A 27,465-nucleotide genomic window follows, 5' to 3' on the forward strand; every position below is an offset into this window, starting at 1 on the left:
TATCTCGGGTTAAGAACTTTGCTTCAGGATGAGAACAGAAATCATGCTTTGGCGGCGCGGCAGCAGCAGGAGGCCCCATTAGCTAAAGTGGTGCTTCAGGTTAAGAACAGTTTCAGGTTAAGAACGGACCTCCTGAACGAATTAAGTACAGTGGTACCTCAGGTTACATACACTTCAGGTTGCAGACTCTGCTAACCCAGAAATAGTGCTTCAGGTTAAGAACTTTGCTTCAAGATGAGCACAGAAATCATGCTCCAGCGGTGCGGCGGCAGCAGGAGGCCCCATTAGCTAAAGTGGTGCTTCAGGTTAAGAACAGTTTCAGGTTAAGAGCGGACCTCCGGAACGAATTAAGTACTTAACCCGAGGTACCACTGTACTGTATTTAAATGAGAGATTGCTACAGACAAAGCCAACAAATTGATTCCAGCTTTGGCCACATGGTCAAAGGATGGTGTAATTACTGGCATCAACTTCTCAGACTGACTAGGCCCTGATTGGATTCACTAGATCAGGGGTTGGGAACCTATGGTCCTTGGGCTAAAATTGGCGCACCACACCTTCTCATTTGGCCCGTGGAGTCATTTTCCCTGAACCACACATACCTGATGACTTCTTTATTGTAAGCTGTGGGGCAGGTAGAGATGTGACTTCAGAAAGCAGGATGGAAATAATAGAATCAAAGAATTATAGAGTGGGAAGGGACCCCGAGGGACATCTAAGTCCAGCTAAAGTACAGATCGTTCCGTTCAACTTGGATGGTTCTGCTGACCTCTCAAAGCAGGTCTGTCAGGATGGGGGAGAGATAAAGTTTCCTCACCCTTGCTTTAGATCAAGATGAGGCCTAACCAACTTGTTTTCCTATTTATATTTCATGAACATTATAGCCATCACTTTACAAAAAAGATAAAACTGTAAAATAAGGCAATAATTACAATACGTTAAAACACACAGGAAGTTAAAATACTGAAACAGATTGCGATTCATGTCAGCATCATGGTTGGCTTCAAGATTCATGGCTGCTGTCTTGAGCCAAGCCCTCTTCTGGACAAGGATACCAGGGCTGAGGGCGAGAACCCTTTTGTGGCCAGCTGGTGCTTCTGATAAAGATGCCAGGTAAGGGGACAGCATCCTTTGGAACAGGTAGTGTGAAGTCTAGGTGGGGTTGGGCAGGATGGGTTCAGTAGGGATGTCAATGTGATGGAGTCAGCAACCATCCAGTCTGCTAAATTTGTACTGTAGAGACTGAGTCTAAAGCAGTGTTGAAGAGTGTGGCACATATTTCAAAATAGTCAAAGCACTGGGGTGGGGGGGAGAGATTTTACTAACTACTGTATATATTTTAGACTTCAAAGTGGCTCTAGAAATCCAGTTTTTTTGCCCTTTGCTTATTATTCTGGAAATTTCACGAGCTAATGTGAAACAGAAATGCAGCTGAGTACACATGACTGTCTGAAAGCTTGTAATAGGTTATTCTAAACCCCGTCCTGCCCTCCCTTTCTCTTCCTCTATGCTCCACACTCCCTCCCCTTGCATTCCCTTTGTAGAACCATTTTTAAAATCCTGGATGTGTCGCACCATTTTTTCCAACCTTATGCCAGCACTATTTGTAGTTTTCCACCTGTCACCGTGTGTATTACATTGTAAGCCTGGATGGTGTTTCTTCAGTTCTAGTGCCTTAACAGACAGGGAGAAAGATTGATTCACAGATCATTTTGGGGTAACCTTTTTAAATTTAATAAGACTGCCAGAATAAGGCAGCAATGCTAAATGTGCTTGCATGAAAATTAGCTCCATTGAAATAAAAATGATTATTTCAAAGAGTATGGTTTTTTTGGGGGGGGGGGGTACAAGTCACATTTTATTTCCAAGCTTTTCTATGTAGAACTTAACATTTCAAAATACATTACTAATTATGGACCAATCTAATTTCATTGTAGAGGCTTGTTGTTTTTTGAACTTCCCATATTTTCCAACTAAGCCTTTTCCTGATACTTAGCATCTGTATTGCTGTGAATTTGGGGGGTGGGCAGTAGACTGTATGCCTGGATCCGACAAGGATTTGATTGCTGGAATAGCCAGGCAAGTTTCTTTGTAACGGCCTATGTATGAGTCATTAAGGTAACTAAGGAAGTGGTTCTGTGCTAGAAAACAAATGGGTGGCACCCCTCTCTCAAATGCCTGTTAGAAAGACAAAGGCCAGAGTTGAGGTGTGTGAGCTAGAAGGTAGAAGCAAGAAAGCAGCCTGAGAAGCCAAGGAATAAGAGCCATGTTCTGCTTGAATCCAAGAAGATCTGCCTTCCTAAATCCAGCGCTGTTGAGTGGAGAAACCCCAGAGGTTCAGAGACTTTATCTCTAAAGCATCCTCTCTCCTCTTGCAACTCTCTCTCCTGATGTTCCTTAGAAAAAGGACAATAGGGCATGGCAGGCCTATCGTCCTTTTTCCTAAGACTGAAAATACACACGTCTATTTTATCCACTTTTTAAGGCGGGGGGAGGAGATTGTTCAGCCTGTTGAAATCCGGCTTGCGAGCATCTAAGGAGGGACTTGGGAAAAGAGGGGAGGGGGATGGATGTGGGAGGCAGTGCAGAGACACGTGACAAGGCAAGGGGATAAGAGGCAGAATCGGAATCAGCCTTCGGCACGAGCCAGGCTTCCTTTCGGAGAATCACAGTAGCAGTCCAGGGGCAGAAAGAAAGACAGGAAGAAAGAAAGTGAAGGCAAGCTCTTAACCTGAAAACTTCCCTCTCTCACACACCAGCAAGACTTTCCTGCAGAAGAAAGAAAATAAAAGAAGACAGAATTGCCTGCCTGCCTGCCTGCCTGCCTGCCTGATCAATTTATTTTTGAGAACTTCTTATTAAGAGCCAAGAAACCTCTGCAGGTGTGAAAAGCCATCTGATTCTTAAAACAACATGACAACCCAAATAGACACTAGCATACATTATAACTATGAGTATGAAGAGGACGAGTATATGAACCAAGAGGAAGAATGGGACAGGGACCTGCTCCTGGACCCTGCATGGGAGAAACAGCAAAGAAAGGTCAGGAAAGATTCTTTACTTATTCACTGGATTTACAGTATATCCCATCTTTCTTCCAAGGAAGTAAGGGTGGTGTACATGACTCTTCCCCTTCCCAATTATATACTCACAACAACCCTGTGAGGTAGGTTAAACTGAGAAATGTAAACTGGTCCCCAGAGACACCAAACGGGTGAAGTTTCATCTTCACTTGCTCAAGGAGCCTGTACACTTTTGTGCATGTTCTGTTCAATGTGTGATGAGGGATAGCTCAGTTGGTAGAGCATGAGACTCTTAATCTCAGGGTTGTGGGTCCGAACCCCATGTTGGGCAAGAGATTCCTGCGTTGCAGGGGGTTGGACTAGATGATCCTTGTGGTCCCTTCCAACTCTACACTTTGATTATATGATTCTATTCCATGGTGTTGTTTTAAATGGCAGCTGTGAGGAAGGGGTGCTCAGGTTTGGCACTGTGGATGGTGCCTGGAGAATAATTTGCTGTGGGAGGGAAGCTGCAATTGGTGGCGATAACAGCAAAATCACAAACTTGAGAATGCCTACTGTAGCATTGTTTAAATGAAATGAAATAAAGGGAGGAATTCAATGTCACGCTAAGGTGATAGTTCCACCAGGGCAAGCATTTTGGCTTGCCTGATGGAATGATCCCCCCCCACGCCCAGAGTGTGTGCTGTTTGGGGAGGGGTTTGTGGTCCCTCCCTGTCCCCAAGCCAGTTTCAGGGGGCACACAGGAGGAGAAAAGGAGGAAAGGTCCATTGTACAACCAGAATTCTTTGTGCAGGCTCCCACTGATGAAACTCATGAGTTGGATCCCAACCAAATAGAACAAAAGAGACTTATTAAACACAGTTAAATATTTAATGTAAAAAGTAGTAGAGTGGTACCTCGGGTTAAGAACTTAATTCGTTCTGGGGGTCCGTTCTTAACCTGAAACTGTTCTTAACCTGAGGTACCACTTTAGCTAATGGGGCCTCCCACTTCCACTGCGCCGCCATTGCACAATTTCTGTTCTCATCCTGAAGCAAAGTTCTTAACCCAAGGTACTATTTCTGGGTTAGCGGAGTCTGTAACCTGAAGCGTCTGTAACCCGAGGTACAACTCTACAGGCATTCCCAACCTGGCACCCTTCAAATGCTTTGGGCTACAGCTCCCATTAGCACCTGATGGGAGTTGTAGTCCAAAACATTTGGACAGCACCAGGTTGGGGAAAGCTGGTGTAGTGGGTTTTTTGTTTGTTTGTTTTTAATTTAATTTATATCTTATATTTCATACAGGGAGATCAAAGCAGAATACATGGTTCTCACCAGCCCCTTTTTATCCTCATAACAACCCCGTGAGGTAGGTTAGGCTGGGAGATAGTGACTGGACCACAGTCACCCAGTGGCTGAGTTGAAATTTGAACCTGGGTCTTTCAGTCCTAGCCTTGTAATCTATTCTACAGCACACTTGACTATAATTTCCCTAGGAGGTTCTCTTGCAAAAACCCCATGGAATTAAATGAAAACATCACAAGAGCAAAGAAGTAGCTCTTGTTTAGCTACCTTTTCATTTTTACAGGATTTCTATGGAAGAATTTACTCGTGGATAATTCCCCCTTCCCCCAATTTTGTTTGAAAATGCTTTCAGCTAAAAAAAATACTTCGGTATTTTTGAACTCATCCATTGCCTTCCATGGTGTTGACCATTTCCTAACATGAATTTGAGCCAGATCTACACCCTTGCTTCCTTCATCAAAACAACAATATAGATAACAAATTGATTCAAAGGTAATACAAAATGCAGTGAAACGCTAGCAAAAGGCAACCAGCGTCAAAGAAAGGAAAATAAAAAATTAATAATTAAAAAGAACTAGGCAGATGCAGGAACTATACACATTAAAATTCCTGAGTAAATAAAAGTGTCTTAGCCTGATGCTAAAGGATGGCTAAGCCAGCACTAGGCATATCTCTTTAGGGAGGGCATTCCATACCTGCCCCATTGATCTTTCAAGAGACAATCTTTGAATTTACATGCTTCCAGTCAAAGACTAATCTGTATAAGGCTAGCAAGCTGATAGGATATAAAATATTTTCAAAGCAGTGTGACAAATTTGTTGTGAAATCTATTGGTTCCCTCTTATAGGAATGAGAAATTATTATAATCTGGACTAATCAAGGGTTGGTTCTGATTATACAGTTGATTTGCACCAATAAAACTTATCAAACAAATGGTCTTCTCACCTGAAACTGAAGGTTGTGTAGCCCCATAAAAGAAAATAAATGGCAAAGTTTTTTTGAAACTTTTGCTTCAGACTTTGAATACAAACATTTATTAGCCCACAATAAAGTTTGTCATGCCTAAATAAATTTCCTATTTGTTTCAGTAGTGTAAAGCATGACTGATTTTCTTTGGATTGCAGCCTTATCTACCTGGATTCCCAGCAGAATAATTTACACTTATTTATTATTTTGATTTTCTGAAAATGAAGCATGGATGTTTAAAAACACACACACAACCTACTTGTGTGATCCAAAAGAATTTCAGTAGCATGAAAAGATGCTATTAGCCCAAGGGAACATGTCATTTGCTTTTATAATCCTAATGTTTTGTGAAAACATTGTGGGTTTAACACCAATAATTAGACAATATTTCAGGATGCAGTTGAAGAAGCCACACATTAATTTCAATGGAACATATTCTAGGTTTGCCATACGTCTGGAATATCCTGGACATACATGGAATACTGTATCTGAAAGCAGTGTCCTGGGAGAAATCGGTTAAATGTCTGGGAAAATTTGACCGTAAAACAACTGATGTCAGCAGTGTCATTTTTGCCGATTTTCCTTAAAAAAAAAAAGCTTAAAAATGCCCAATTTCTTTGTGATTTTGCAAAAAACAACAACCCTCAACAACTTTTCTGTCCTGATTTTTTAAATACGGCAACCCTGTCTTGGCAAGTCCCACAGATGTGAATGGAGCCTGTGCAGCAGTAGTGCTAGCGGATTGCAACCATTATTATTTCCATTGTCCTGAACCTTTGAAACAAATGTTAAATGGATGCACATGTCTATAAATAGTATCTGATAGAAGGCATTCTTTTTTCCATGGCTTGGAGATCAGTCTGAACAATATCCTTTCTCAGTAGGATTGATGGATTTGAAAAGTTCTGAGGGTGTCAGACTCTTCTCCATAGTGCTATAATAAGCTCCACAAAGTACATTCCTGATGTCCGTATATACGACGAGAAGACTGTAGCTGCCTGGTTGTTGAGCTTTGTTCAAACGAGTAATATAATATTGAACGGTGATCTTCAAGCAAGCCTGGCAGTTGGCTAGCATACATGTTCTATGAGACAATCTTGGAACAGGACAAAAATAAATGCCATTGTTTCTATTGTGGGCTGCACTCTCCAGACTTGCCATTTCAGGATATGCATGGTATGAGATCTGTCAACAGTTGCTGGTTACACATGATGACGTCCTTAGGATTACAATGGACGTGACGCCTAATTATAACTCCATCTCATAGGGTCTCATGGTCTGAAATAATTCAGACCCAGTGCTGGGGAATTCTCGGTTTCAAAGTTTTCTATAAATGTGGTGTGCACATGTAGGGCACTGCATAGAGTGTCAGGGGAATAGGTGGAAAACAGAAAGAAACTAAAGTTGAGAAAGATGGCAGATTTAATAAAACTGTCCCTGTGTATGAAAGTCATTGTTTAATGTATAAAACAAGTTAATGAAAATCAGATCAATTAAAGTTAGATTCAGCCACTCTTTAATACAGTGATTTATTTTAATTCATTAATAGGGTTGATTCACACCACCACCTTATCATGTGTCAGAATATGTTTACTGGGAACTGCAAGTGCAAATCAACACAGCTCCAAATGTGCATTCAGCTGCATTGTCTGCACTGAAGATGCTAGTGTGACCACTTAGACATTGCAATTTTATTTTATTTTTTGCAAAGGTTGCAGATTTGCACAATATTGCATGTACTAATTTATATGGGTGAAATCCAATAGTGCCTGTATGTGAGTGGATTGAACTTTTGTTTGCACAACAGGCCTCCTCTGCCTCCTCCCTGCAGCTTCCAACCACCTGCAGAATCTGGTCCAGAGTAGATTTGGTGAGCAGAAGAGGCTGTCAGGGGAAGGAGAGGAAGGGGAAGTTCTAGTGTGCAAGCAGAAGTCTGCCCAAAGGGTGTATTTGCAACTGAGCGGTAGTTTTTTATCCTCTTTTTTAAGCAGTTCTCTTTTCAAGCAGGCACACTTGCGCTGGTACACCCACCAGTAAGGGTTTAGGCCGGGTCCCCTTGGTTGCAAGATCACTATCCCTTCTGCAAAGCTTCTGTCAGCAGCAGCTGCCTGAATCTGATCCTTTTCCAGGGAATTCCAGTTGTGCTTGCAGTGCTATGGCTTCTGAGCATTGGGAATGTATAGAATAGTCTATTAATAGTTTACAAACACACTGAGAGTTTACGTGTTTGGACCACTTTTTTGCATAAATGGAGCCACAGACTGCTTTCTAGCACAGGAGTCCCATACTTTTTTAGGCCTTCAAACACATTCGGAAATCTAAAAAAGTGGTGTGGGCATCTCAAAATACAGTGGTACCTCGGGTTACAAACGGTTCGGGTTACAAATGCTTCAGGTTACAGACTCCGCTAACCCGGAAGTAGTACCTCGGGTTAAGAATATATCCTATGATAATGCATTTTGGTTGCCCGATTGGAGAGATGTGTATGCCTTTGGACAGCTCTGACATTTGTATGACTGCATCGTATCTTACTCTAGAACGTAAGAGCTGTACCTTTTGTTCTGGCATGCATGCGGCCCCTAAAAGGTTTCTCACAAGGGAATGTGGCCCTTAGACTAAAAAAAGAAAAGAAACTTAAAACTGTTGTGGTATATCCTGATACCCTAGAAAGGCTTTGGCTTTTCCTGTGTCTTCTGTTGGTAGCACACTTTTAAAGATGTGTTCAGGTGTGTTTAGTTTGAATGGGGGGGGGAGAGGATCTTTGCGAGACTAAGTGCAAAAATTGAGTTTTCCTTGTATTTGCTTGCAGCATGGTTGCTACATGAACTTCCAAGTTCCACCTGGTGTTTCACTTCCATCTGATACCCTGCTCTGCTTCTATGTGTTGAGCAGTGAGGGGGGGTGGCATTTGTTCTGTCTAATTAATGCAATACCTTTTCAAATCCTAAAGGATAAAAAATGTGCAGGGCACAGTGCTAGATGTTGGCCACAGCTTGATCGCTAAGACCTGAGCATATTTTGAATAGTTGTGCAATGACTATTAATAGAATAGATTAGTCAGAGACAGCAGCTCATGCTCCCAGTCCCAGCACATGGAAACAGAATAAAGGGATAGCTCAGTTGGTAGTGCACGAAGGTCTTAATCTCAAGGTTGTGGGTTTGAGCCCCACGTTGGACAAAAGATTCCTGCATCTCAGGGGGTTGAACTAAAGAACTCTTCTGGTCCCTTCCAACTCTACAACTATATGATTCTATGAAAGGCTCAAGAAAGAGGACTACATAGCACAAAAGGCAATGGAATTTCCTCAGTTCTGCACATTTGGCTTGTTGGGCCTTTTAGGTATTTCATTTCCCATGTTTCCAGAATTTGTTTAAAAGCCTTATGAAAACTCCTTAGCATTTTAGTGTGTCCCTCCCTTCATTACACATCCCTGCCAGACAGTTTCTCCAAACGTAATACATTTGTGTATGTCATTTTTGCTAATACATGCACAATATTTGGGGTCTGCCCTGCTTTTAATAGCAGCACTGATTCTTATGGCACTAGGTGACTGAAATTGTTACTTAATAGCCTACTCTTTTCAAACCCCAATCACAGAATCGGCTTGCACTGCATTGCCCCGCCCACTCCCCCTCCTGGTAAGCAATAGTGACCCACTAGTATAGCGGCTCTGCCCCACCAGGCAAACTACTTCTGTTCCACCATGTCGTGGTTTTTGAGGTCTCTCAGTGGAAGGAGACCCTGCCCATTATAAGCAAATCTCCACATCATCGGGCATCTGTTGCCCCACTTTAAAGCCACTTCACATGCCACATGTTTAGGCTGCAATTCTATACATGCTTTCTTTGCGGTAAGCCCCAATGAAACCTATGGGACTAAATTCCAACTAGACATTTATAGGATTGTTGTGACACTAGTGTGTACACCACATGTAATCTATAGGATGCACCGTAACAGGTAAGGCAAACAATGTGTGTTGATTTCATATGTGTGCTATGAGGGCAATACAAGGTACCCAGTGGAGACACACAGCATAATGTGTGACGTGATGCTTATTATGTACATAAGAATGGTAAAATACCATAAATGGCCTTGCTATTGATAAATATTGAGGGGGACGCGGGTGGCGCTGTGAGTAAAACCGATCGTATGGTCGGCGGTTCGAATCCCCGCGGCGGGGTGAGCTCCCGTCATTCGGTCCCAGCTCCTGCCCACCTAGCAGTTCGAAAGCACTCTTAAGTGCAAGTAGATAAATAGGGACCGCTTTATAGCGGGAAGGTAAACGGCGTCTCCATGTGCTGCGCTGGTACTGGCTCGCCAGAACAGCTTCGTCACGCTGGCCACGTGACCCAGAAGTGTCTCCGGACAGCGCTGGCCCCCGGCCTCTTAAGCGAGATGGGCGCACAACCCTAGAGTCGGACACGACTGGCCCGTACGGGCAGGGGTACCTTTACCTTTATTGATAAATACACAATACATATCTTTCATGCATTTGTCAACAGCAAAGCTAAACTTTTAGGAATGTTAGCATCTTCACTTAAGCTGTAGCATTGCTTTGGAACTAAGTTTCCTAAAAAAAATTTATCGAAGGCTCTAACATTTCCTGTTAATAGCTGTTTACCATCTTTTCCTAACACTCTTAATCTGTGATTGCAGACATTTACAGCATGGTGCAATTCCCACCTACGGAAAGCAGGCACGCAGATCGAGAACATTGAAGAGGATTTCAGGAATGGCCTTAAACTGATGTTGCTCTTGGAGGTCATTTCAGGTTAGTTTTAGAATACAGCAAATGATATGTATCTTGTCAAAACGTATTTTGTCATCGCTTTAGAGGCAGGTGAATCTATTCCTTTTAGTTTCTCACAGTTTCTCATGTTTTCCAGTATTAAATTCAGTTCTTCACATTTCCACATCAGTTTATGGCATGTGCATGTGCGTTTTTAAAAGTTGTCATGAAAATTCACCAGTATTTTACTGTTAATTTATCATCATATGCCCATTGTTTAATGCACTTTTGCCTAAGACACACATTTTATAAAAGTGTCAGGGACTGGGCAGATGAGGAGCATTAGTGGAGACTTCCACCCCAAGAGACTTCCAGGCAGGAGGAAGATGATGATAGTATGGACCCAAGTTCTTGGTGGTGGCGAACAGGACACGCTCTAGAAGAAGAAGCAAAGAGTGGGGGGGGGGGGAATGGAGGAAGAGCAGGAGAAAGCTAGCAGATGCTCCAGACCTGAACAGAGACAGGACTCAGAAATGGGAGAAACAGTACAGCAGCCAGTGGACACTATGTCACTTGAAAGCCTGGTAGAACCTCCTCCTTTTCTAAGGATCAGGCGATTCCTTTGCATCTTAGAGCAGAAGGCTGAACAGAGACAGAAAGATTCAATTGCCTGCCACTGTAGGCAGTAAGGAGGGGTTTGGAAGCTAGGAAGTACCGCAAGGGGGTGGGTGGAGTGGACACTCTGAGCAACATCTTGAGAATGAGGAGAGCATAATTCATGCTCTCGCTGTGTATTCTGTTGATTTAAATAAAATAACTGGAAGAAGCTCTCTACGTCTCTGATTTCACTAGGCAGCTAGCCTGTGAACTGTGACACAAAGCAACTTTCCCTAATGTCACCCATTTTTATGTTATTTTCACCAATATATGTGTGTTGTGCATGCTATACCTTAGTATTTGCATTTTTGTACATGTTACTTGGCTGGAGAAGAATACATTTTTTTAAAGGGTCTGTCTGATACTATACTGATACTATGAACTGAAAGAGTAATTTAAACTAAAGATGCTGTTGAGTATTAGTTTTGTTCCTTTTTTAACTTTGTTTTGTTTATTTGCATATGTCTATTGTGTGTGTAGAGAGATGGACAGGCAAAGAGTTGGCCCACTTTTTATTGAACCATTTCATGTAATGACAAAAATTACAAGACAAAAAATGGCTTTAAAAGCTGCATACCTGGATTTTTTAAAGGGGGCAGGATAAATTAATGGAGAATAAGGCTATCAAAGGTTTCTACTCCTTTGGGGTATATCTTACCTACAGGACAGAGGCAATATACCTGTGAATATCAGTTGCCAGTGAGCCTTGGCTTGTGGGCTTCAAATAGCCATCTGGTTGGCTACCATGGGAACAGAATGCTGAACTTGATGGGGCTTGGGCATGATCCAGCATAGCTCTGTTCTTATGCCTTGGAATGGTGTAGCCAGGCTGGGCTTGATGCCCTTCTGGATCCTTAGAGCACAATGATAGGATGAGCTGTGAATTAGGACTTCAGCGCTTTATTATTAATAGTAAAACGCTCCCAAGTGCTAACAAAAAATAAGCTGAAAAGGGAGTACACAGTTTATTTGACATATTTTGGACAGATAAAACAATTTTGCATGGGGATTTTTGCTCCTACACAAAAAAATCTCCAAAGTGAGTCGCTTTTATACTTGCCTTTAGGGAGGGGAGAATGGGCTCTGGAGATAAGACAGACCTGTAATGCGGGTTGGTGTATGGTTTTAGATAGTTTACAGCGACAGCATGCTCCCTTCACCAGTCTAGTCGCTAGCCTGTGCCTGGAGCCACATGTCAATGTCAATAAATATATCTGATTTGCTTCCCTGCAGGAGAAAGACTTCCAAAGCCAGACAGAGGAAAGATGCGTTTCCATAAAATTGCAAATGTCAACAAAGCCCTGGATTTTATAGCTAGCAAAGGTGTCAAACTTGTCTCGATTGGTGCAGAAGGTATGTAGAAGATAGCAACAACAAGGCTTGGCTTTCAGCCATGATGTATTACAGTTCTGAGAGCTGGTTTGATTCAGTATATGGCAAAGGGCATTTTGGAACATTCATTTCTGTCTTCTCTCAAACTGTCACCACTCCATGTCAGACTGACTATTTTACACCTTATCAGCCAAGGTTGTGAATTTAATACGTTTCACCTAAAAGAAAACTCACAGCATAGCCTCTACACTAGTTATAATTTCCTCTCTGTGATCAATTGCATAAACCTAGATGTTGGAAAGAAAAAGGTAGGAAAACACAGAGTTTGGGCGATCATGTAACAACAAGGATTTTACCTGTGAGGCATTTTGTGAACTGGGCCATCAGCTCACGGTTCAGTTGTGCGCTTATTAATGTTTCATACATAGGCAAAGAGCTCTGGTTTAAACAACAGGCAGCTGCACAGAACACTCTGTGAATAAATTTGGGATTGGTTGTAGTATTTTTAAACAAGCCTGGAAACATGTTTAATTCAGGTCTTGGAGTTTGGTCATTTAGGGAACATGAATCAGTTCAACAATTTTAATAAAAATTGCGAAACAAACCTAAAGGGGAGATTGTCTGCTGTGGATGGGAAAGAGCAATGAAGGTGGAAATAAAGTTTTATATGGAACCGCCATATAAACTCAACTAGGAAATCGGGACCAATACTGTGTGCGCGCGTGCATGTGTGCATTTGTGTGTTCCAAATTTGTTTCTTTTATCAACAACATCTTTGGATGTTCAGTTCATATTCATGTTCAGTTCATTCAATACAGTTATGATTAGTTTCTATACCTTAGGTATAACTATTTGCAGAATTCTGTGAAAGTTGTGAGACAACAGCATTAATAAAAATGAATTATGGGCATTTCAAGGAGTGAACAAGACTATGGAACCAACAGAAGCAATTCTCTGCTTCTGTGTCCTTTAATAACATGTTAGGTGAGACTGGTTTAAGACATCTTCAGAAGGAACAATTTGGAAGCAATCGCTGAGAAATAAACACGTACTGTATGAATAAAATCACAAAACTTAAATCATAGCAGGCATGTACTCTTTGATCACAGCCTATTGCTTAAAATTTCAATTCTGTTTCACACCAGAAATTGTAGATGGCAATGTGAAAATGACCCTGGGCATGATCTGGACAATCATCCTTCGTTTTGCAATTCAAGATATTTCAGTAGAAGGTAAGACTATGCTCCACAGTATTGCCCTATGGCAAGGGGAAGCTCTCATCAGAAACAGACAGAGGATTTTTTTTAAAAAATGTGAACTTAAATGGCAACTGTTTATTGATGGGGAGGGTAAAGGAACTAACTACTCTGAAGCCTCAGATCTGTGTTCTCTTTATATTCAATATCACCACCCATTCAAAAACATTAAGAAGACTTGTGTGATACAACCCTCCTGGAACAGTTTCACTTCAGAATGAAGACAGGGGATTTCATGATGAAATACCTCCTCAATACATACATTTTCTCCATAAAGAAAGTTGGAACATCAAGGTTTAAAGCTAGAGCATCTGCACTAAAACCCTTCTTCCTGGTATGCTACCATTTAATGGAACATTCTAGTCTTTACATGATGGAGGATTCAGTCATGCAGTCTCCACCTACACTCTGAAGTAGTACAGTCCAAGGAGAGATGTATCATGTGATTCTTCAGAAGATATATAGAACATCATATGGTGATTTGGTGTGACTGATTCTATTAATACCTTGATGTTCTGCATTAACTTGTCATGCTAATATCCTACTACCCTGGGGAGATGCATTTCCTTGTAGGGAAACTTTTTGGGGCCATATTGCAGTGAAGGGGGGGTCAAAGATAACGTTTATTTTATTTATTTATTTTTCAAAAAATTACACCATTCAGTCGTATGAAGCACTTCTAAGTGGTTTACAAAAAACAACAACATTTAAAATATTGATAAAACCTATTTAAAAAATCCAAATATGGTTATAATCAACAGTAGATTAAAAATAAGTAAAACACATATAACTTTTGTATGTTTGGCAGAACAATGAATGCGGCTCATACCTTTCTACAGCTGACTACATTCCAGCCGTACAAAAAGTAGAGGTTTCTATACCTACACACATTTTTATGTTGTGAACTGCCCTGAGATCGATGAATGAAGGGCAGTATAAAAATAAATGAGATAGATAGATAGATGATAGATAGATAGATAGATAGATAGATAGATATAGATAGATAAAATCTCCATTCAGACAAACTAGAAGCGTTAACAGTTCTAAGGCACCTCTGAAACATAAGAATTTGCTATGTAGCTCAGCCAGTCAGATAGTTTGCCAATGCCTGGAATGGGCTTTCTATTTTCTAATGGATGACCAGCCATCTTGTAAGCATAATGAGTCATAGGAAGCATCAGGTGCACATGAAATGGAATGTTCAGAAGGGACGCTGATAAAATCCTAAGAAACCTTTTGCATTTGGTTGAAATTTACATTCACTGAAACAGAAAAGCACTTGCTGATGGGCTGTCGAGCCTTGCCAGTATGTGTTTTGGTCAAATTAAACAATTTAAAACTGTCAGTTGTTTGGAAAAAATAGGATATTTTGTACTATGTAAGCATTAGGTGTTGAAATCAGAAAGTTATTTCTTAAACGATTTCTGTTGCAGACTCTATTATATTTTAAAGATTTATTTTTGCCTCTTAGCAACAAGTGTTTATATATATATATAATAGGAACCACTTATAAAATATTTAAATGAAGAACTCGGGCAGCTGTAGATTCATTACCAACTATGCACCGTTTGCTTGAGCAAACAGATGTCCTTCATTATGCAGTACAATATGTAACAAATTAACTGTTTCCTCCACCTCATTTGTTGATTTAGAGAATAATTATTCTTGACAAATTTATTTTACCTTGATTGTACTATAGCAATTAAACCATACAGTGGGAAAGAAATCTATCAAGCATTTCTGATTTATCCTCTCTGAATATGAATTATGCTTTTGCAGGTTTCCAAGAGAGAACATTGATCAGTAAATATTAGAAGGCACAAACCTAGAGGCTTGACGGTTTGGTGCTTAAAGTCACAGTTCCACTAAAATCTCATTCCCAAAGCAGCATAGAAGGGGGATGTCTGTGCATCCAGTATGTATTCAGCCTTAGAAACCTGTTTTGAGCTAATGAAGACAAATATAAATATTAGAAGAATAAATCATGGATACTTACATGATGAGGGAAGTCTCCCTGAATTTACGTGATCAGAATCTCTCAGTCATCCCCCCAAGCATTACTTGTTCATAGAATTACACCACAATGTTTTGAAACAGAGATTCAGTTATATCAAACACAAAACAGTCAGGTGTTATTCTGTGTTCAAACAACTCATGCAGGGGTGATCTAAGAGTGCAAGTCCATATCTGTGAATGTTCTGGCTCCACCCCATCCTGACCTTCCTGCATGGAATGGCAAGGTCAGAAGGGGACTTCTAAGCACAAGATTCCCAGTCTTGGAGAGGCTTCTAAACAGTTTCAACAAAACACACTTAAAAACCACCATAAAGTGATCTTGACCCGAAGCTGCATTACCTCCCTCATACATCTCCTTTCCAGAGACATCTGCCAAAGAAGGACTACTGCTGTGGTGCCAGAGGAAAACAGCACCGTACAGAAATGTGAACATTCAGAACTTCCATCTGAGGTAACAGCCATTTTGTGCCATCCATTTCAACGATGGAATGGAGAACATCCCTTGGTCCTTGCAGTTTGACGAAAGGGCTGGTTCTTAACTTGCAGGGGTGGCATGATTGTTATTCCTCTCCATGCTTCCCACGTTACTCCGGCCATAAAGACAGCAAGATCATTGTTGGGACGGGCCAACTATGTGTTCACTCACATGCCAGCACTCCATATTGTAATATAGGGCGGAGCCAAAGGGAACTGGCAGCTGCACTTCTCTTACAATGTAAGAATCAACCCCAAGGCTCTCTGCATATTTCTTTCTTATCATGGCCCCAGTCTGTATGAAATAAATATACAGTATGTGGATTCTTGTAAATTAATTAGCATTGCCAGCATGAACTTAATGGCAACGCTTCCATAAACACTGGAACTAAGATTCACTTCAGAGGCTCATTACAGTTGCAGAGGTACCATAGCATAAACAGGATAAAATGGGGGCATTTATGGAACGATTAATGAACATTTCCCCCCCCCCTCCAGTGCTTGCTGTGTAACAGTGCAATCCTATGTATGTTTACCCAGAAGCAAGTCCCAGTGTGTTCAGTGGGGTTTTCTCCCTGGTAAATGTCCATAGGATAGGCAACTTAGATTTTTTTGTTGTACTTTAATACAGTAGGCTATTTAATTAGGTTGAGTATGCAAGCTTTCAAACTTCACGGAACTCTTGATGAGATAGAATGGAAATGCAGCAGAATTCTGGATATAGAGAGAGCAAATTAAGATTCAAGGGACTGAAAAATCTGCGTTGTTAGTAATAGACCATTAACAGAGCAGAAAACATATGCATTATGGATAACAAACTATTTACAAAGTGGATTTCAGGTGACTGAAAATATTTTCATTCTATCAAATATCCAGCATTTTTAGTTACGGTAGGTTTTTACAGACAGTTGTAATGAATAGATTTCAGTGTTGATTTTAAACACTGTATTGTGTTTCAAAAGCAATGAATGCTTGTATACACCATTCACTCCAATTGTTCAAGTTCAAGTACATACCAAGAAGAAGTGTCAGTATTCTGTTCTCTTATTGCTGGTTTAATCTTTTAGCATTGGTATAGTTTTCTGAGCCACCTTAAGAGTACCATATACATCTAAAGACAGACAAATTACAGGGTAAAAGCAACAGTCCATTCAGCCAAGTGTCTTACTACTACCAATTAGAGCTTCTTGCCAAAGTTAAACACATATCCATTTATCATTCGTAATGCATGCAATTTATCTAGGTTCCTTCCTACACAGAAGTGGCCACTGTTTAGGAAACTGGTCTTCTATAATATAAGGTTGTACTAAGTCATATTTAGAGTAGACCCATTAAAATCAATGGAGTGTATCTAAGTTCTACTCTACCCATTGAAATGAATGGACCTAAGTTAGTCATATCTATTAATTACAATGGGTCTGCGCTGAGTATAACTTAGTCTGATACATCCCAAAGTCCCAAAGTAGATGTGAAATGTCATTCAAAATATTTGGGCATTTTCACTATGTGCCAAAAGCAGAATAAACCCCATTTGATTACCAGATTCACAAATTCATGCTTTGATCTCCTCAATGTGCTTTTGAGCATTAAATGAGGTTTTGCAAAACAAAACACAGCAAGCGCTGGAATTGTAGCAAATTTGACGATGACATAATTACTGGGTACATTGTGTAGCTTCTGCATGTTTTCAGACCTTGAGCTGCTAGGATCAGTTGTCATTATTTCATTAACATCTTTTCATTTTATTTTTGGTTGCTTGTTGTGAAGCTGGAAAGACGGCCTTGCCCTCTGTGCGCTTATCCATAGACATCGACCTGATCTTATTGACTACTCCAAGCTATCTAAGGTCATCCATCTGGGTGAAGGAGCATGGTGATTTGCAGTGATTTGGCTCACTTCCTGCATGCTAAGCATGTCTCCTTAATGGTAAACTGGGGTATGTTTAGTAATATGAAGTGGCTTTCCTTCCTGGCTCCTGCCCAACAAATATAGATGAGGCAGTACATGATCCTAAGTCAGGCTGTGTATACATCACCATTTACTCCAGCCCCAGAGTGCTCCCACTGCTGGTGTTGGAAGCCGAATACACATTATGTCAGCCACAATCCATATGCATCCTGTAGATTTTAAAGAAATACTGCTGTTTTATCGTTTTCCCTCAAACTAACTTCCTTCCATTTTGAAAATGCAAGTTGTAGTTAAGATGAGGTGTGTACAGTTCAGACAACCATTGTGCATGCACAGACGGCAACTTCTTTGAATAGTTTTTTGTGGGGAAGGGTTGCAGGCACGGGGAATAAAATTAGGTAATGTGCTTTAGGTGAAGACATCTCCTTTTCCCTCAGTTGTATACAGCAAGTGTGACTTGAAATGCAGGGCAGGATGAGGGAACCTTGCTGCGTTTCAAGCTGCTTACGTATATATAGTCTCATCACACCAGTGATTCCCAAATGTGCGCCATGATGGGAGCTGAAGTATGCCACGAAAATATACCACCATTTGGAGGCATCTGCCAATTTATACCGCTCTTTTCACAGGAAAGCCCAGTGCAAACTCTCTGCCCACCCTCTTAAAGTCCCACTGATTTCAGTGGGGTTTTTATCACAGCTGAAAATTTGCTGGACTGTGTGTGTGAAACTGCCTGAGAGCCCTTTGTAAGGAGCTGCAGTTAATCAACAGGGCTGGCCCAACCATTAGGCAGGGTGAGGCCACTGCCCTCTGCTGGCTTTGGAAAATTGGCAAGATCTTACCCAAAATCAGTACTGATGCCAGAGGTGGTAGTGCAGGCGTGGCAGTGAAAGGTATGGCAGTGTTGGTGGTGGTGGCATCAGCGGCAGGGTGGGGCAGCACTTCCCATTTTGCCTCCAGCAGTGAAATAGGACATACCACCTCTGATGATCAATAACAACTTATTATTTATTTATTTATGTATGTATTTATTTATTTATTTATTTATTTATTTATTTATTTAATCTATCTATCTATCTATCTATCTATCTATCTATCTATCTATCATCTATCTATCTATCTATCTATCTATCTATCTATCTATCTATCTATATACCACCCTTTATCCGAAGATCTCAGGGTGGTTAACATATTAACCATGCGTTGAACACTACAGATGCTTTCTTTCTGTTTTCCTCTTTTGTTTTTTGAATCTCTTGACAAACGTTTTGTTGTGACCTTTTTGAGTGTGTTGTGTGGTTTTACTTCCTGCATGCCTTTCCTGGCTTTTGTGTTGCACCAGGGATAATAGCCTTGCCATTAAAATTCTTCAACACCGGTTGGCATGGCTGGTTTTCCTTATGACACTTTAACTGTGTATCTCTGCAGGAGATCTGCAGCTTTGAATATTCTATCAAAAACAGTGACTGTGATAGATATGTCGGAAACACAGGCCTGATTCACACATTACACTGAACCATAGTTTGAAACTGTGGATGAATTTGAACAAGCTTGTGCTTGTGCACGCTGCTCAGAAGTTCCTTTGCTCCTTCTGCAGCATGAATGAAACAAGCTAGAGTCTGTGTTGTTGTGCCACATGAACCAAGGCTTGTGGTTTGTTTTTGCCAAACAAATCTCAAGGAGTAACCAAAGTTTGTTCTTGGCTTACCTTATTTGTTTTAAACTATGGTCTAATGTGATGTGTGAATGGGTCATTGTGACTTTAACAAGCAAAGCTCTGAGTAACAATCCAATTCAAAACCCAGTTAAACTGAATATTGTGCAATTTTGTACATGTTTATTCAGAAGTAAATCACATTGACTTCAATTGTATGAATGAATGAATATGAATATATATGTATATGTATATACACACACAGTTCCCTAGTAATGCTAAAGTTTCAATCCTGCGATGCACTTATTTTGGATTAAGTTCCATTGAACTATGTGTCACTTTCTTCTGAGTAAACCAAAAGTGGCAGGCTGTTGATATTTATGTAGGATTTGCTTTGAAACTACAGTTGGAAGTTTGTGGCAACTTTAAAAAACTTATTTGCTACCTTTCAGTAAAACCCCCCCAAACAATCTCAAATATTCTGTCCTTTGGTTCTGATTGTATAATGCTTCATAGATTTATTCATGATTAATTATAATTTGTGGTCTTCTTTCATGCAGGATGACCCACTGCGGAATATAAATCTTGCCATGGAAGTTGCCGAAAAGCATTTGGATATCCCAAAGATGTTGGATGCAGAAGGTGGGAGCTAACATCCTTTTAAGAAGCAGTGGACTGAGTAACCTTTCAACATCTTTTGTTCCATAAATGAATTCAAAAAGATAGTTTTTCACATAGTTGTCTATGAAACAATACTTCAGTTGTCGGGTCCTATATATACTGGCATATGCAAAATATATTTTGATTTAACTAATATCCGCATCACAGGCTATGAGTGGTTTGCCTCAGCACATAGTTTGGGAAGTCCTGAACCAGGCATTTGCGTGGCCATTATTCCTAAGTGGAATAATGACTCAAGACAATGTGCTATGGGATTAAAATTGGCCACAACTTTATTAAGTTTCAGATGTAGGGAGACCTTGGCTCAGGCTTTGGGTGTTTATACTTCCCAGTCCCCAGCCGGAGATCTGGGGGACATTAGGGATGTCCAGAATGTGTGGGGATTGGGCTGGCTCTGGAGAACATATGTTCAAGCAAAGAGCCCGCCACCCGTTTCACTGCCATCACAGAGGAGAGCAATGGCAACCGCTCGGCATATGGCCAATGCCTTCCCTCAAGACCCCTTTAATGGGGAACCCTGGGATCAGTGCTGCAAGGGGGTCGTGGGTCACCGCTTCACACCCCCCCCCCATTTAGGGAAGATAGACTAAAGGATTCCACCCAAGGCCTGAAACTGCCAAAGTTGTGACGTTTTGCTACGGGAAAGGCAAAACCTGCCAATGCAGGAAAATTCCTTTCCGGCCCTTCAGCAGTGACCATGACGTAGCAGCGCCCGTGTACCTGTGAAGAAGAGGTTAACCTGCAAAAGAAAGCTTAACTGAGGGAGGGCCGGGTGGGAGAAGCTCTGGAGCCAACTGACACTTCGCTGGTAAGATTCACCTTCTGTTGTGTGGGCAGGGCAGTCCCTCCCCCTCCTCGCCCCAGGCAGGATTGGGTGATTGGCTGAGGTAGGTGGAGACTTTCAGGTATCCAGCCTGGGGAGGGCGAAGCCAGCCCGTACTACTGGGAGCTGCACTGGGATCTGGGGGGCTGCGTGTGACCACGCAAAAGGTGCCCCCCATTTGATGTGGGGCGCCGTCATTTTGAACTTTGTCCTTCATTCTCTTCCACCGTTGGCAACACAACAGCCTGACATGACTGACTACTGTATTGGATCCTGCTCTGAAGTCTCCTATTAGGCAGCTGGATCTGGGAGCCACCATTTTCATTTCCCACAATGCTCCCCCACTATAGGGAATTGTTCTGGGAAATCGTGAGAAATTTAAATAGCAGCTCCAAGTTGCTTGATTTAAATAGCAGCTTCAAGCTGCCAGATCCAATTCAATAGTTTTTATGATTTATGCTTCCTCTTATTACTGTGTGTTTGCTGGTGCTCAGAAGGTAAAATTCTGAGCTTAATTTTTGCTCTTTGCATTACATGATATTTTGTAGCTTTCCTCCCAGTCTGATCTTATATGACTATTTTGGGAACATTTTAGAGGATTGAATTTGCTTCTGGAGAACATGCACCAGTAGTTTTCAATGCGTCCTTAAAAATGCAACAGCATGTTCTGTTTAGTTTCATAGTATATAGTATAGATCTCCTATATATAACAAAACCTACATTTTAATTGCTATTTGTAGTTGTGTCAATACTGATAAACCTCCATGATGTGGTAATAAAACATAATAGCATTGACATTTGGATATGTATTCCAGGAAGATGATTTTATAATAAAAGAAAAAGAACAGTCCAAGTGCTACTAAGAGAGCACTTCAAATCTCATTTTTTAAAATTACACAACACTGTGAAGATATTAAGCACAGCCTTTTTCAGGGAAGACGTTTGTCAGATGGAAAGTTACACATATACATTTCGAGATGTGCTTCAATTGAACCTCATGCATGATGGTTCACTCATGCAAACATTACTCATTTAAGCCATCTTACTGTATAGGTAAATATAACTTGCCTTGAATCAGGGATTGCTCCCATGAGCAGTGATTATGTTTCCTTGCAAACATTATTCATAAAAGCAGTGGAATTGTTCCAAGTCCCCTCTGTGCCCCAGGATCTCAGTTTGAGTTTCAATATTTTGCCTTTCCAGCCGGCATGTATTAACATAGCAGATGATTAATTTCAGTTTGTTGAAGCCTGGCAGACCAGCACCTGCCTTGCGTACAGAAAGCAAAGCAGGATGGCAGCAGTTTTCCACTCCTTGTGTTTGTTTTGTTTCTTCTTCCCTTGCAGATATTGTGAACACCCCCAAGCCTGATGAGAGAGCTATCATGACTTATGTTTCCTGCTTCTACCATGCTTTTGCTGGAGCAGAGCAGGTATTCATCATCTGTCCCCTTCGGACTGCAGTTCTGAATGTTGCTCTGTGTGTTTCAGGTTTCCATTGGGTTTATCATTTGCCCTGCAGTTTCTTTGTTCTTTAATTAACATGGACAAATATATGCTAAGTGAGCGTGCTTGGTCTGTGTGTTTTAATCAGAATCTGCTTTTGACTCTGTTGGCATTACAGGCACTGCAGTAATCTTTAGTTCCTATTACGTAAATAAATATAACTGCACTGAGCATTCAATCCATTTTAGAAAGGCTTCATTTCCTCAACACAAGCCTTTATAATGAGAAGCAACATTATCTGACCTAAAATGATAGTTTTCAGGGAAATGAACAAAATATTATTCCACCTGCTCTAATAGCGTCTTATGAAAGGGTCAGGCTCCATACAGATGTTTTGTATGGCAGTATTTTTCAAACTGTGGTCAAGCCTGCTCCATAAGAGCAGATGGGGCTCTGCCTCATCATCCTCCATTTCCTCTCTGACATCTCCCACCTGCCTGCCTTCTTTTTTACAACCAGTCCAGAGAATGACACTGGCTGTCAGCTTCTTCCTTCTCAGCCTTACCTGTGTACAGTGCTTTTTTTCTTTTAAAAAAAATGTTTAGGGGTACTGCCATTTTCCTACTCATGTTGAAATACTGCCCCTCAAAGAGGCCAAAACTTAGATTCACAAAATGTTTAGGGGTCTGCGTGCCCCCAGGAAAAAAGCACTGCCTGTGTACAACTCAGCAGGGATGAGGATGGAGACAAAAACTAGAATTCGTTGGCTCTGCCTATCATTGGCTCTAGCTGTATCTACTGCTGGCTTCCCTCTGTTCCACCCCACCAGGCCCAATGGACAAGAGCCACTACTATGTTCCAGGAAACCTTGGGGTCCCTTTTGAAGCTTACCAGGGCTTCTTAAATGATAAAAGCTGTGATGGCAAACAAGCTTCCCTGAAAGACTGCAAAATGTCCCCTTGCTGCAAAATGTCTCACAAATGTGTAGCAATAAGGGAGTGTTTGGTATGCTACAGGGTGTTCATGGGAGCCTAGCAGGCTTGTGTCCAGCACCTTGTGTGAACCAACTGCAGGGGCGAATTTTACCTGTGTCAAAGACCCAGTTTGGCACCACCCCTATACACATTTGCATACAACCACACACACAGGCTGGGAGCCTCAATGGCCTCCCTCTGGAGGCTTCACCCAGGGCAAAAAATCCTGGCTAGCTCCCCTGTAGCTATGGCAGTGACTGACGTCCAGAATCCTCTGAAATGTGCAGTGGTTCCCTGGCATATGTACAGGAGTTAATTGGCAGGCAATTTAGACAGGAAATGAATTCCCTGAACATAAACATTTTGAAAAACTGATTAAGAGACCACTTGGGTTTAAAGGATACTGCACTATTAAAATCAGTATGGACTGGGGTTGCCAAATTGACGCTATCCCAGTCTTAATATTCTTAAAAGCAAGTTGACACCTAGAAAGTAATTAGGTGAAGTTCTCACACCACTTTATACCAGGAAAAATCTCATATTTTGCCTGCAAACGTCTATTAAATGGCAGAGAAACAGGTTGATCCCCCCTCTTTAAATGGTAGGGACAAATGAAGGAATAAACTCAAAGTAGCTACTTAAATTATTGTTCTGTATGGTATTGAATGATGTGTCTATTTGTGAAAAGATGGAAGGTAACAACACTATAGCAATGAAATCTCTTTTGAAGGGTTGAATTGAAATGGTGGGCATTTAGGAAGAACTTTGCTCTGCATGAAATAAACCTCTATTTCAGTAATGAGGGGGAACTGTGAAACAGAACAGTTGACCCTCACTGGTGAAGATAAGATGGTAAGAAATGTTGGCCTCAATGTATTTTGGCTTCGCGATGGCATCACATTGTCCCATCTAATTGGTTATGTGGTATCAACATGAAGTCTGACCAGATGAAGGGCATCCTGATTCAGCTTCTGATATCATCAGGCAGCCAAATCAGATTGACATTTGATGGCATCATATCATCAGGCTGCCTAAGTGATTCCTGACTAGGGTTTCCTCAGAAAGAAGCTGTTTTTTAAAAAAACAAAACAAGCCAGAACACTAAAGTTGCAGATTGGAACTGGGAGAGAGCAGCTTAAAACTGCACAAAAAAGTTTAAAAGTGGGCTGTCATTAACTCTCCCGCCCCCCCCCCACTATGTCCCTTCTATTCTGAAATTTTCCTAGGTAAAAATTTGGCGCTGTGCTATCGTTTTGCTTTTTAAAAAAAAATATGTTATTTTTTGCATCCCACTCCCTTACATTTCACTGTTTTTCTGACAGTGCCCAGATGGTAGCATCATTAGAGTTACCTTGAGTTAGCATCATCTTGTTGGACTATCACAGCATGCTGAGCCAACATATCATCTATATCGACTTTGACACAGATGAAAACCAAAATAGCCCTTACAGAAAATGAGTAATTCATCAAATATATTGCAGTGCCGTTGTGGGTAATGACTCCACAAGTTCCCCACAAGTCTTTTGCTAATGTTTAAGATAAATTAGTTAAAAATCAAATTAATATAAAGGGTGTGTGTGTGGAAAGTCCTAAAGCACCTTTAAGATTAATAAATTCACAGTGCAAGCCTATGTAAGAAATGAGTCCCAATGAGTTAAATGAGCTTACTCCAAGGAAAGTGTGTATAAGCTGAAGGTTACAATAGTAAACACAGCTACTAGAGAGTAGGCATCTGGTTGCCCACTGTAAGAACAAGATGCTGGACCTGATCCAGCAGAGCTTGCCTTATATTAACCCTCATTGAAACCAGTATGACAATTCTGGCTGAAGCCCTTTCAGTGGGCATGCCCACTCTTTACTTTTCAGAAGCCAATATATGGTCATTCTTTAGTTTGTGTCAGTCTAAGAATGCAATGATATATCCACACTGTTTATGTTCTGTATTTTTCAGGCGGAAACAGCAGCTAATCGGATTTGTAAGGTACTTGCTGTGAACCAAGAAAATGAAAAGTTGATGGAAGAATATGAAAGGCTAGCAAGTGAGGTAAAGGAAACCGACACAATAGTGAAATAATTATTCTGATAATAAAGCATGGATGGCTTGAATAAGCAATTTAATAAGAACATTTACCCAAAGCTGTTATCTACTGCTGAGGCTCTTTTTATTCAAACATAGTCATTAAATGAGGAGAGGAAAGCTCCATTTCATTTAACATGATCTGTATTTTAATTGAAAATATATTTGCTGCCTTTTTATCCAGTGTTGTAAAGTGCATGTTCTTGATGTTAAATGCAGTGGAGATTTCCTATGCTTGCAGCTTAATTTGGATGAAGTTCTTCCTTGATTGCAGCTTCCATATACACTTGCTACCGCATCGTGAATGAGCTTTAGGATTTCAGTCACTCACACTGATGATCCCTAAATTATAATAATTTGCAGATACAGACTACGAGGCTAGGTTTGGCTTTGGTTTCTAGGCCAAACAGAGAGGGAGTTCTTGCAGTCATAGGGAAGTGATATAGGCAAGACAGCCTTTACTTCTTGCCTGAGGTAGTGATGGGATCCCAAACAATCCCAGCTCACATATGGAAAACCACCAAGCACAACTTGAGAGTTCTCAGGGAAGTGATAGCTCTTGGGCATCACTTCTGAGAGGCCACAGCTAGATCTGTGGAAGGGCTGAGAGGCAGGCCAAAATGAAGTTAGTATTTAGTATCATGTCCACTGGCCAGCCAGCATCACGCTGTTTGAGGTTCAAGACTACTAGGGGATAATGGCCTGGTTTGTCTGCAGTTGTTCTGCCCCTCATTGCTGGATGAAGAACTCGAATTCTCAGTTTGGTTTCTGCTGGTTTTTAATACCCATAATTCAGAGCACTACAAAGGCAAGCTGCAGCTTACAAGGTACATCAGATTCATAGGTATAGATTTGTAGCTAAGTATAAGCTCAAACGCTGATCCAGTAAGTGACCTATCTCTTTCACCATCCTTTTGAAGGACAGGATGGCCATAGCACTTTACCTAGCAAGTCCTGGGATTGGGCAAGCAAATGGGCACTCTTTCAAGTGTGTTGGGCTTGCAATGTTTGTTCACACTGGTGTCCCTGGAGTTGGAGGCGAGGTTGTGCTGGGCCAGCATGCAAATTACTTCCCGTTACCTTTACCTGCTTCAGAGAAGGCTTCACCCAGGCAGGAGATGGTGCAGGGTGGTTCCACAGCAGGAGGTGTCCCTAGGCATGTCCTGTGTCTCAGGAGCAGAATACTGCTCTGCCAACCTGCTTGGTCCTTCCTCTGAATCCAGCTCTCCAGTCCCTAGAGTACTGGTCTCCTCTCTGGGATCCCAGTTCCACTCACCCACATTTTGCTAGGAACTGCCTGAGTTTCTCCCATTCTTCCTCATGAGCCAACCAGTCCCTTTGAGACACCTCAGTAGGATTCATGACAGCATGATAATACATAGTTTAAAGCAGGCTTCCTCAACCTCAGCCCTCCAGATATTTCTGGCCTACAACTCCCATTATCCCTAGCTAGAAGGACCAGTGGTCAGAGATGATGGGAATTGTAGTCTCAAAACATCAGGAGGGCTGAGGTTGAGGAAGCCTGGTTTAAAGTAATCTATGGATAAACATGCACAAGTGCTTTGCTCTTCTCCTGCTCCCAACTGTTCCATACATGGAGGAAACAAGCCAGAAATGAGCTAGACTCTGACTTGTTGTATTGCATGAACCTGGTATGGTTTGTTCCTCTCCATACAGACAATAGGTGGAAGCCAAGATTGGCTCAACTGCAGCCAAAGGTAGCCCCAGCCCTGCTAACAATATTTCCTTCTGTTTCATGCATCAAGAAATCACCCTTCTTTGTCTGTTGGGTTCCAATAGTACTAATTTCAGAAGCTATGGGAGTACAGTATGTTTCTCTATAGCATGCAAAGAAGAAAAAAGCCACTTTTAATTATCTTTTTTATTGTTTGTTTGTAATTTTATGTACGTGCAAAACAGCTTTTAGAATGGATTCGTCGCACAACTCCTTGGCTGGAAAACAGGACCCCAGAGAATAGTATGGCGGCTATGCAGAAGAAGTTAGAGGACTTCAGAGATTATCGCCGTAAACACAAGCCTCCCAAAGTCCAAGAAAAATGTCAGCTGGAGATCAATTTCAATACATTGCAGACAAAACTGAGGATCAGCAATAGGCCAGCTTTCATGCCATCAGAAGGGAAGATGGTTTCAGTAAGTAAA

General features: G+C 41.3%; 1 protein-coding gene across 1 annotated transcript in view; it reads left to right on the forward strand.

The window, feature by feature from the left end:
• The first annotated feature begins 2,591 nt into the window (after positions 1-2,591).
• Positions 2,592-27,465, forward strand: part of ACTN2 (actinin alpha 2) — a 50,866-nt gene continuing 25,992 nt past the window's right edge. Inside the window, exons 1-10 of the mRNA XM_083732256.1 lie at positions 2,592-3,042; positions 9,936-10,050; positions 11,899-12,018; positions 13,143-13,229; positions 15,633-15,720; positions 17,511-17,589; positions 19,866-19,947; positions 22,156-22,241; positions 25,180-25,272; positions 27,226-27,456. Of these exons, the coding sequence (XP_083588382.1) occupies positions 2,914-3,042; positions 9,936-10,050; positions 11,899-12,018; positions 13,143-13,229; positions 15,633-15,720; positions 17,511-17,589; positions 19,866-19,947; positions 22,156-22,241; positions 25,180-25,272; positions 27,226-27,456 (1,110 nt within the window). The 5' untranslated portion in view covers positions 2,592-2,913. The remainder of the gene's footprint in view (positions 3,043-9,935; positions 10,051-11,898; positions 12,019-13,142; positions 13,230-15,632; positions 15,721-17,510; positions 17,590-19,865; positions 19,948-22,155; positions 22,242-25,179; positions 25,273-27,225; positions 27,457-27,465) is intronic.

This window comes from Podarcis gaigeae (assembly GCF_964106915.1).
Source record: "Podarcis gaigeae genome assembly, chromosome: 3".
NCBI lineage: Eukaryota > Metazoa > Chordata > Lepidosauria > Squamata > Lacertidae > Podarcis > Podarcis gaigeae.